Source organism: Pleurodeles waltl, chromosome 12 (assembly GCF_031143425.1).
Source record: "Pleurodeles waltl isolate 20211129_DDA chromosome 12, aPleWal1.hap1.20221129, whole genome shotgun sequence".
Taxonomy (NCBI): Eukaryota; Metazoa; Chordata; class Amphibia; order Caudata; family Salamandridae; genus Pleurodeles; species Pleurodeles waltl.
Window position 1 is genome coordinate 545,224,756 of NC_090451.1, and position 12,484 is coordinate 545,237,239.

The 12,484-nt window shown below is 45.0% G+C and overlaps 1 protein-coding gene across 1 annotated transcript in view; it reads right to left on the reverse strand.

Moving 5' to 3' along the window:
- EDC4 (enhancer of mRNA decapping 4) overlaps window positions 1–12,484 on the reverse strand; it is a 703,483-nt gene that overhangs the window by 498,565 nt on the left and 192,434 nt on the right. The window contains exon 13 of the mRNA XM_069217586.1: window positions 12,387–12,459. Coding sequence (XP_069073687.1) covers window positions 12,387–12,459 — 73 coding nt within the window. The remainder of the gene's footprint in view (window positions 1–12,386; window positions 12,460–12,484) is intronic.

The window sequence follows — 12,484 nt, forward strand, 5'->3', positions numbered from 1 at the left end:
TACTGTGTTTGTCTATTTAATTGACAGTAAAATACGAACATTCTATATGCTCCTGACCTTTGATTACTAACGCACCTTAACTAGAGTGCTCAACTACTTTATTTTAGTGTTATTAGTCTAAGCAGAAATTTATTTTCTAGTCAGATTATTCACATCGGTGCAACAGGTGTGTTGTAGCTATGAGCACCTACATTTTAAAACTTTTGGAAGACAACAGGATGTGCATTACTGTAGACCATTGTTGCCTTTTTTCATAATAACCAAATGCAACAACGACAGGTTGCGTGGATCGCTCTCCTCCGGAGCTGCTGGATCCTGCATCACAGGTGGTTGTCTGGAGTGGTACCCTTGATCTTCTCTGCCAGCTGTCCTATTTGGGAGACTGTAAGACCTTGCCTCTCCGTGCAAGACAGTACCACGTATGCATCACAACTCTTGCAGTTACCTAAGCCTGTTTGCTCCTGCTCAAGGGATTTCAGGCTTCGTGTAGCCCAGCCTCCAGCACTTCTTCCTGCCAAGCACACTCTCCTCTCTGCTGCTCCAACAACATGGGACTCCTCTTCAGGTGTGCTGAGTGGGCCTCACTGCGATTTGTTGTGCCTGCTGCCAGTGGGTTACCTGTGGGGCTGTATCCTCTTCTGGTGACTCTGACAGCTGAGGGTCCCCGGACTCCTCTCCTTAGGTCGAGTCCCCTGGGCTTTGCTGGTTCTCCTCAGCCTTGCAACTAGTCTTCCTCTTTTGCATTTGACAAGGCTTGGTGTTGGTCTTCCTGCACCACTGACCCAATGCAACCCAACAGCGGACGTGGGACACCATCTGCATCACTTCAGGTACTCCTCTTCAGCTCCTGTGCTGCACAGCTGGTCTTCTTCGTCCCCCGTCAATATGGTTCTGCATCCACAGAAGGGTGGGTAGTAGCTCCTGCCACAACCAGACACTATCACAAACTGGATTTGGTCCCCTTCCTTTGCAGATACTCTTCGGCCAGAATCCACCATGGGGTTCTACCAGTCTGGTTTGCGTCTTGCACAATCCTTTAGCTAAGTCCTCCTGTTGGGTTTGGGGAAAACCAGGTACTTACCTCTGCTCTCCTGGTCGCTGGGGGCCACTCTGGTACTAACCTCATGGGGTTCCTAGTTCCTCCAGCTCCCCTCTAACAATTCCACATCCTTGGGTGGGGAACTGTATTTTGCATTCCACTTATTAAGTATATGGTTTGGTCTTCCCTACTTTCTAATACGTTTACCAATGCTTGTTGTTTTTATGCTCCTCACTCATTGCTAATATATATATATATATATATATATATATATATATATATATATATATATATATATATATATATAGAAAATGTCACTTACCCAGTGTACATCTGTTCGAAGGAACTCATCCCATTACTCAAGAATTCACAGGCAAACTAGCAAATCATTACATAACTAAGGCAGACACATTGGACTCCTATTTAAAACAAAAGAAAACCACCAGCACCAACCAGTTTCCTAAAACCCATCCAAGAGTAAGCCAACCCAGCATCTGCACTCTTTCAAACACATATCACAAGGTGAATTTATGGATTTAGTCAAAAGCACGCAGGCCTTCCAGCAGCCCTTACGACGCTTGTCCAGCATACATCTTTAAGACCATTCTTTTAACTACTTCTGCTGCCATACTTGTAAGAAGGATCATCAATATTTCTTTGACTACAGAAACTTTTCATGAAGACATTAAAAAGGCATACAAACGCCTGTTATTAAAGAAAACAAAGCTGGACCCACAGGACCCCAACAACTATGGACCAATTACAAATGGACCATTCCTGGGCAAACTGATAGAAAAAGCAGTATTCCCCCAGATGTCACAAATCATTGAAGATAGCCCCATACTTTCAGACTACCAAACTGGATTCCGCCCAGGAGGTGGCACTGAATATGCACTCATCACAATCTGGGATGATCTTCAAAACACAGCTGACAGCAATGGAGTTGCTGCACTACTTCTCTTGGACCGCTCAGCTGCCTTTGACACTGCTGACCATAATACCCTAATTCAAAGACTCCACAAAACCAGCATAGAAGGAACTGCTCTCGACTAGATTACATCCTATCTCAAAACAGATCAAATGTAATTTATTCTCCCCCTTTCTCGCCCAAGCCCTACTTCACAAAAGCAGGGGTCCCTCATGGATCAATCATCTCCCCTATGCTTTTTAACATCTACACGATGTCATTACCAGAAATGATCAATGAATTTCAACTTGCATGCTACAACTATGCAGATGAGACACAAATACTCACTAAATTGGAATGCCCCAAAGACATTGGAAACTCACAAATCTTCAGTTGTCCCAGAGTAGTTGATCAGTGGATGGTGTGAAGCCATATCAAATTGAATGCTTCCAAAACGAAATACTCACATGTGGTGACAAACAATTATGACCCACTGTGTGCATGACCTGACGATCTGGGACCACCTCTTAAAGTATCTAAGGAACCTTAAAAACCTTGGATTTACACCTTGGACTCCAAACTAACAATGAATGCCCAAGAGGACAAATTAGCACGATCAAGCTTCATCACCTTGAAAACTCTGCGACACATTTTCCCCTACTTCGGATTCCTACACAAGGTCCAGGCTACTACCACTCTTGTACTATCTAAACTAGATTATACCAATGGCCTCTACCATGGATCATCTGGATCTAGTATGAAAAAACTAAAACCCATTCATAACTTGGATGCCACACTACTAATACTACATGTAAAGCCACAAGCCCACATTTCCCCTGCCTAGAAGGCACTACGTTGGTTACTGGTTGATAGAAGATCCACCTTCAAGCTGCTTTGTATTACCCACAAAGCAATACATGAACAGGACTGCTTTTCATCAGGAATAAAATCACCAAATATATTCAAAGAAACCTCCACGCAAGATTTACACCCCACCTTAAAACACCACCATGCAAGAAAAAGACTATAGGTGGTACATCCTTCTCTGTTCAAGAGGACAAACTATGGAATTCATTACCCCCAAATGTAAGATCCACGGATACCTATCTTGTCTCAGAAGACTACTCAAGAGTTGACTCTTTCCTTCATAACCACCAGATCCCAACAGCAATGGACTGCATATGCCTGTGCTGGCCAACATTTATACTCTGATTATGTGTATATATCTAGATATGTGTATTTCTTTAAGAAATATGTATAATTACTATTTCATAATAATAAAATACGTGCACCCTACTTAAGCCTGTTTAACAAACAAACGTATATTTACTCACGGTTAAGTGTGTGTATATATATATATATATATATATATATATATATATATATATATATGGAAAATGTCACTTACCCAGTGTACATCTGTTTGTGGCATGAGACGCTGCAGATTCACATGCTGTGCATATCCCGCCATCTAGTGTTGGCCTCGGAGTGTTACAAGTTGTTTTTCTTCGAAGAAGTCTTTTCGAGTCACAAGATCGAGGGACTCCTCCCCTTTCGGCTCCATTGCGCATAGGCGTCGACTCCATCTTAGATTGTTTTCCCCGCAGAAAGTGAGACAGGAGTTGTGTATAAAGTAATAGTGCCAATGCAATGGAGTAAGTATGTATGTACATAATGTGTTTAAAAGTGATATATTAAAAAATTTACAAATGTACAAGTTTATTTCTACGAACTTATAACGGCTACAGGCTCCCGGGGAGGAGGGAGGGCGCATGTGAATCTGCAGCGTCTCATGCCACGAACAGATGTACACTGGGTAAGTGACATATTCCGTTCGATGGCATGTGTAGCTGCAGATACACATGCTGTGCATAGACTAGTAAGCAGTTATCTCCCCAAAAGCGGTGGTTTAGCCTGTAGGAGTTGAAGTTGTTTGAAATAATGTCTGTAGTACTGCCTGTCCTACTGTGGCTTGTTGTGTTGTTAACACATCCACACAGTAATGTTTCGTGAATGTATGAGGCATAGACCATGTGGCTGCCTTACAGATTTCTGTCATGGGTATATTTCCTAGAAAGGCCATTGTGGCGCCTTTCTTTCTAGTGGAGTGTGCCTTTGGTGTAATAGGTAGGTCTCTCTTAGCTTTTACATAGCAGGTTTGAATACACTTAACTATCCATCTGGCAATGCCTTGTTTGGATATTGGGTTTCCTGCATGAGGTTTTTGAAAAGCTACAAACAATTGTTTTGTTTTGCGAAATTGTTTGGTTCTATCAATGTAATACATTAGTGCCCTTTTTTGATGTCTAATGTATGTAATGCTCTGTCAGCTACAGAATCTGGCTGTGGAAAAAATACTGGGAGTTCCACAGTTTGATTTAAGTGGAACGGTGATATAACTTTTGGTAAAAATTTTGGATTTGTGCGTAGAACCACTATGTTTGTGTATTTGTATAAAGGGTTCTTGTATGGTAAATGCTTGTATTTCACTAACTTTTCTAAGAGATGTCATAGCTATTAGGAAGGAGACTTTCCATGTTAAGTATTGCATCTCACAAGAGTGCATGGGTTCAAATGGTGGACCCATGAGTTGTGTTAATACAATATTGAGATTCCATGAAGGAACTGGTGGTGTTCTTGGGGGAATGATTCTTTTTAGACCCTCCATAAATGCTTTTATGACTGGGATTCTAAAGAGTGATGTTGAATGTGTAATTTGCAGATAGGCAGAAATTGCTGTGAGATGTATTTTAATGGATGAAAAAGCTAGCTTAGATTTTTGTAAGTGTAATACGTAGCTTACAATGTTTTTTGTTGACGCATGCAGTGGCTGAATTTGATTATTATGACAGTAATAAACAAATCTTTTCCATTTATTTGCTTACCAATGTCTTGTAGTAGGTCTCCTAGCTTGTTTAATGACCTCCATACATTCTTGTGTAAGGTCTAGATGTCCAAATTCTAAGACTTCAGGAGCCAGATTGCTAGATTGAGCGATGCTGGATTCGGGTGTCTGATCTGTTGTTTGTCTTGAGTTAACAGATCTGGTCTGATTGGTAGCTTGATATGAGGTACTACTGACAGGTCTAGTAGTGTTGTGTACCATGGTTGGCAAGCCCAAGCTGGTGCTACTAGTATTAGTTTGAGTTTGTTTTGACTCAATTTGTTTACTAGATACAGAAGGAGAGGGGGAAAAGCGTAAGCAAATATCCCTGACCAACTCATCCATAACGCATTGCCCTTGGAGTGAGGGTACGGGTATCTGGATGCGAAGTTTTGGCATTTTGTGTTTTCTTTTGTTACGAATAGGTCTATTTGCGGTGTTCCCCAGTTTTGAAAGTAGGTTTGCAGTATCTGGGGATTAAGTTCCCATTCGTGTATCTGTTGGTGATCTCGACTGAGCTTGTCGGCCAACTGGTTTTGAATTCCTGGGATGTATTGTGCTATTAGGCGAATGTTATTGTGAGTTGCCCAATGCCAAGTCTTCTGTGCTAAGAGAAACAGCTGTGATGAGTGTGTCCCTCCCTGTTTGTTTAGGTAATACATTGTTGTCATGTTGTCTGTTTTGACAAGAATGTGTTTGTGGACTATTAACGGTTGAAAAGCTTTCAATGCTAGCAACACTGCTAGTAGTTCTAGTTGATTTATATGAAGTTGTCTTTGTTGAGTGTCCCATTGTCCCTGGATGCTGTGTTGGTTGAGGTGTGCTTCCGACCCTACCATGGAAGCATCTGTTGTGATCACGTATTGAGGCACTGGGTCCTGGAAAGGCCGCCGTTGGTTTAAATTTATAGGATTCCACCATTGAAGCGAGGAGTGTGTTCGGCGGACTATCAACACTAGATCTTGAAGTTGACCCTGTGCTTATGTCCATTGTGTCGCTAGACACTGTTGTAAGGGCCGCATGTGTAACCTTGCGTTTGGGACAATGGCTATGCATGAAGACATCATGCCTAGAAGTTTCATCACAAACCTTACTTGATACTGTTGATTTGGGTGCATGCTTTGTACTACGTTTTGTAATGCTTGTACCCTTTGTGGACTTGGAGTGGCAATCCCTTTTTGTGTGTTGATTGTTGCTCCTAAGTATTGTTGTATTTGACACAGTTGTAAATGTGAGTTTTGGTAGTTTATCGAGAACCCTAGCTTGTGAAGGGTTTCAGTGACGTATTTTGTGTGTTGAAGACACTGTTTCGGAGTGCTGGTTTTTATTAACCAATCATCTAGGTACGGGAATACGTATATGTGCTGTCTCCTGAAATGTGCAGCTACTACTGCAAGGCATTTTGTAAATACCCTTGGTGCTGTTGTTATCCCGAATGGTAACACTTTGAATTGGTAGTGTACTCCTTGGATTACAAACCTTAAGTATTTCCTGTGGGAAGGATGTATGGGTATATGCAAGTAAGCATCCTTGAGGTCTAATGTTGACATGTAGTCTTGTTGTTTGAGTAAGGGAATCACGTCTTGAAGTGTTACCATGTGAAAATGATCTGATTTGATGTAAAGGTTTAGTGTTCTGAGATCTAAGATGGGTCTCAGTGTTTTGTCCTTCTTTGGTATTAGAAAATACCGGGAATAAACACCTGTTCCTTTCTGATGGTTGGGCACTAGTTCTATTGCCTCTGCTTGGACTTCTAGTTGTAATAGATCCAAGTGCTGTTTGGATATGTTGTGTGCTTTTGGAGGCACATTTGGAGGTAAGTGTAGGAATTCTATGCAATAACCATGTTGGATAATGGCTAGGACCCATGAGTCCGTAGTTATGTCTTCCCAATTTTTGTAATAATCTTTGAGTCTCCCCCCCCACTGGTGTTATGTGTTCGGGATTTGTGACATTGGAGTCACTGTTTAGTTTGTGGGTTTTTGGGCTTTGGAATTTTCCTCTTGTTTTGGGGAACTGTCCATACCTATATTGTCCCCGAAAGCCTCCTCTTTGGTACTGGCCCTGGTTTGTGAGTCTGGCCTGTGAGGTTGAAGGTTCTGTGCTTTGGGCCCGAAACCCCCCTCTAAAGTGTGGTTTCCTAAATGTGCCTCTGCTCTGTGGGGAGTAGAGCGCGACCATGGCCTTGGCCGTGTCTGTGTCTTTCTTCAGCTTTTCTATAGCTGTATCCACCTCCGGCCCAAACAACTGTTGTCCATTAAAAGGCATATTCAGCACAGCCTGCTGGATCTCTGGCTTAAATCCGGAGGTGCGTAGCCATGCGTGTCTCCGAATAGTGACCGCCGTGTTCACTGTTCTGGTAGCTGTGTCCGCTGCGTCCATAGCCCATCGTATCTGGTTGTTAGAGATACTTTGGCCCTCCTCCACCACTTGTTGTGCACGCTTTTGAAACTCTTTGGGAAGATGTTCAATGAAATGCTGCATTTCGTCCCAATGAGCCCTGTCATATCTTGCCAATAAAGCTTGGGAATTGGCAATGCGCCATTGATTGGCTGCTTGTGCTGCAACCCTTTTCCCTGCTGTATCAAACTTTCGACTTTCCTTGTCGGGTGGTGGTGCATCCCCAGAAGTCTGTGAGTTTGCCCTTTTCCGGGCTGCTCCTACTACTACAGTCAGGTGTTAGTTGTTGCGTGATGTACACAGGGTCCGTAGGGAGGTTTGTATTTCTTCTCCACCCTAGGTGTGATGGCTCTGCCTTTGACGGGGTCTTGAAACACCTGTTTCACGTGTTTTAACATGCCTGGTAACATAGGCAGACTCTGGTATTGGCTATGTGTTGATGACAAGGTATTGAATAAAAAGTAATCCTCTATAGGTTCTGCATGCAGTGCTACATTGTGAAAAGTAGCTGCTCTGGACACCACCTGCATGTAAGCAGTACTGTCTTCTGGTGGTGATGGTCTTGCTGGGTAGCAATCTGGACTATTGTCAGATACTGGTGCATCATATAGATACCATGCATCTGGGTCATCCTGGCTCATCTGTGTGTGCGTTGGTGATTGCATCATTGGGGGTGTTGCAATTGGTGACAGATGTGGTGATTGCTGCGGCGATGGCTGTGGCGAAAAACGTGGAGGAGTTTTTTCTTTAGCCACTTTTGCTTTTGGCTGTTTTTCTGTTTCTTGGAAAGCGAGTTTCCGTTTCATTTTAATTGGGGGAAGAGTTCTTATTTTCCCTGTGTCCTTCTGAATATGGAGCCTTCTTTGTGTATAGTCTGGCTCTCCCATCTCTAATTCTTGTCCAAAGTTATGGCCTTGTAGTTGTGATGAAAGGCCTTGTTCTTCTGAACAGGAGCTCTGTTTCGGCTGGGCGTTTCGGCACCGGAACATTTTCCGCAGTCTTTTTCGGCTCAGAAGCCACCTTTTTTGGTTTCGAAGTGCCGGTATCTCAGTGCTGAGTTTGGTCGAGCCAGTATCTCGGTGCTGAGTAAACTCTGTGCCGGTATCTCGACCGGAGTCGGATGTGCCCTTTTTCGGTGCCGATGGTTGGTCACCGTGCTTACGGGTTAAGCCATGGCCTGCCGGCGGTGGCGTCCCCTGGGCTTTCATGATCTTTGTGTGAGTTTTGGGCAGGGCAGGTTTACTCACGGTTTGTTGCCTCACCGGCTGCTCACTTTCGGCCTCGTCCGAGTCGGAATCAGGAATGGAGAAAGTCTCCTCTTCTTCGACGTCATGGTGTCCTGCCGGCGTCAACGCCATTTGAAGCCTTCGAGCTCTCCGGTCCCGTAGCGTATTCTTCGACCGAAATGCACGACAGGCATCGCAGGTATCCTCTTTGTGTTCGGGGGACAAACACAAATTACAGACCAAATGCTGGTCTGTATAAGGATACTTATTGTGGCAATCGGGGCAGAAGCGGAATGGGGTCCGTTCCATGAGCCTTGAAGACGCACGCGGTCGGGCCGACCAGGCCCCGCCAGGGAGTGGAAGCCCCGAAGGGCTACCGGAGCTCTTCTTTTGTTCGGTGTCGATCTGCTATGACTAACCCGATACCGAACGCAAACAATACCGTTGAATTTTCCGCGATTTAACTAACTTTCCAAACCGAAATACGGAGCGAAGAGGAACACGTCCGAACCCGATGGCTGAAAGAAAACAATCTATGATGGAGTCGACGCCCATGCGCAATGGAGCCGAAAGGGGAGGAGTCCCTCGATCTCATGACTCGAAAAGACTTCTTCGAAGAAAAACAACTTGTAACACTACGAGCCCAACAGATGGCAGGATAATGCACAGCATGTGTATCTGCAGCTACACATGCCATCGAACATATATATATAAGTAGTGCTGTGTGACTATAGTGGTATTGCATAAGCTTTGCATGTCTCCTGGATAAGTCTTGGCTGCTCATCCACAGCTACCTCTAGAGAGCCCTGGCTTCCTAGACACTGCCTACACTTCACTATTAGGGCATACCTGGACCTGGTGTGAGGTGATAACACCATAGGTGCTCATCACACACCACACCAGCTTCCTACAATTTCCACAGCTATACACCCTCTGGGGTCGGCAAGACTTCAGCTGCACCAAAGAACCCAGAAGGAAACTCCCTTGAAGTGAAGAAGTCTCTTCCCCATATTCGCAGGGACTTAAGGCAACAACGTCTAACTGCTGGGATCTGCTGTCCTCTGGACTTGTGAATATTCTCCAACACAGGTTGTGGTTCTGAGGGGTCCTCTGGGTCCTCTCTGCCTTCTGTCCAACATGGGAGACGGTGAGCCCTTGCCTCTTCTTCCAAGACAGAACCCCTGCGCACAGCAACTGTTGCAGCAACCAAGGCTTGTTGACTCCTGCTCCAAGGAATCTTCAGCCTCCAAGTAGCCCCAACCACCAGCACCTCGATTTACTGTGCCTGCTGCCAGTGGGTTGCTTGTGGGGGCCCGACTGCATCTGCTGGCTCTCCGGTCTTCTGAGGGACACCCCAGACTCCCTTCCAAGGGTCAAGACCTGAGGACCTTGCTGGTCCTCGTCAGCTCTGCCAATCTCCAACAGCTCCAGCTGCATTTGCTTTTGTTTGTTGGAGGCCCTTCTGCCCACTAACCCATCTGCAATCCGGCGACTGACGAGAGACAACTCCTAGGTGACTTCAGGGACTCCTCTGCAGCTCCCGGACCCCACAGCTTGACTTCATCCATCACCATCGAAGCAGATCTTCACCCACAGAAGGGTGGGCATTACATCCTGCCCCACCTGGACACTCCTGAGTGGACTGGACTCTGTCTGCCACTTTTGCAGGTCCTCTTCATCTGGAATACACCGCTGGGTTCCACCAGCCTGGTCCTGATTCTGCAATATTCCATTTACGAGTCCCTAATGTTCGCCTATGGGACGACCAGTAACTAACTTACTTCTCCTCTCCTGGTCACTGGGGGGTCTTCTAGATACTTACCTGTTGGAGTTCCACTCTCTTCCAGCCCTTGGCTAACTAATCCATATCCTCTGGTGAGGAACCCATTCTCGTATTCCACTTTGTTAGTATATGTTTGGCCCCCCTATAGTGCCCTTGCTATTTTATGCTATTTCCCAATACTTACCTGTGTATAGTTTGTGTGTACTTACCTCCATAAGGGGTTTGACCTATAGTAATCTAGTTTGGTGCTCCTATAATAAAGCACCTTTATGTTTGCAACACTGTGTGGTTCCTTTCATGGGAAATGGGTTACTGTGTGACTACTGTGGTATTGCAAGTTCCTCACATTCCTCCTACATAATCTTGGCTCTCACCACAGTTACCATTACAGGGCCCTGGCTAACTGGACACTTGAACACTATCTAGTAAGGGTTGCCTAGACACAGTATAAGGTGTAACACCATAGGTGTCCACCACACACTGAGCCAGCCTCCTACAATGATTAGTTGCCTGTCATAACCCCCATGACATCTGAACACTTGGAGTAGGAAGCACCAGATGGCCAAAGAGATCTGGCATGTGATATACTCTGGGGGAACAGAGGGGGTTCTGAGCTCTCATTTTTGGACTAAGCCTGCCTGCGGTGAGGCAGAAACTCATGAACAATCCTACACAGGTCAATTCAGGCTGCACCCCAGTGGTGATAACACTGGCTGGTTTATTGTTGTTTAAGTTCTGTATTCAAACATACAGTAAATTGGGGGGGGGGGGGTGGTTAGTTTTAGGACCACAGTTCTGTAGGGGGGAATCTTAGGGTCATTCACATCATCTAAACAGATCCCGATAAGGAGGCGCCTCACTCACCCCACACACAGGGAAAACACCTGTTATGGAGAAGGACTCTTCACACCCACCATGATTACAACTCAACTCCTGACACTGACCTGGAACGTTAACGCCCAAGCAAATATTGTAAAGAATAGTTTAGTCATAAGAGCTCTCAACAGCACAAAAAGAATATAGTCTACCTTCAGGAGACACATCTTACATATGGGAGAAATGGCAGCAGAGGGAGGAGAAGGTACCGAGTGGCCAGATACACCCATACACTTCTGGCTCCAGGGGAGTGGTGATCCTTATTAGAAAGACACTCCCGTTTCATACACTACGAGCATTGCCGGGTGCTCAGGGATGTTACACTGCAATCCCGGGGGGGGCATGAGGGGAGGGGGGGGGGGGTGCGGGAACACTGTTGCTTAAAATTTATGCCTCCCAGGGCTCCAGTCGGCCACACTTAAAAATAGGGGCTGTTCTGCTGGAAGTGGCCATAAATGCGAGATTTCAGCTGATTATGCTCAAAATCTTACACCAAGCCTGATTTATAAGATAGGCAGGGCAAAAGATGCAAATTGCCTCAATGGTTGCACGATGGGAGGCAATCTTTTCCACACTCTCTGGAGCTGTGCATGTGTAAGAGATTTTTGGGAGCTGGTATGGGGCTCACTGGAGAGGGGGACAGGGCTACCCCTAGAAACACAACCCGATTGGCACTATTGGGAATCTGGGGCCTGAAAGACCACTCCTGATATCAAAGTTTACTGGTAAATTTAGGCTGTATGGTGGCAAAAAAGACATTGCTCAGAAATGGGAAGCTGGGGACCCTCATCAGCATGGAGCCTGGGAGACTGGAATGGAGTTTTGTAAAAACATAGAAAATGACATCTGCATGGGACGAGGGTGCCAGAAGAAATTTTGAGAAAATATGGGGAGGCTGGTATACAGCTGTAGGGTGAGAAGAGGATTGGACAAGGTGAAAATGTTAAGATTCGGATATGGGAACCAAGGATAAGCATGCAAAGGCTACAATGGAGCAATTGGTTATAATTCCAAAAGTGGGGCTAATGACTACTGAAACTGGTTCAAAGCTGGTAGCCCTATGATAAAAAAAAACCCAGATACAATCTTCAGTAAAGCCTACTTAATATGTGGCATTCTTCTGATGCATGGTTCTAGAGACTGACATGGGAACAACAAATATTAAAATGCAACACCTTGATTAGTTCTGAAAACTCATAAATCATTCCATTCAATGTCAATTTGACTCAGGGAAAGGAGGACGACAAGTCTATAAGTGTCTAGCAACTTACTTTGTATGCACGCAGAACAGCTTTATTAGAATGCCTGCAGCAGATTCTTTAGCTCCTGGTTCCGGAGAGTCTTCTGCCAATGAGACATTAGAAGGAGG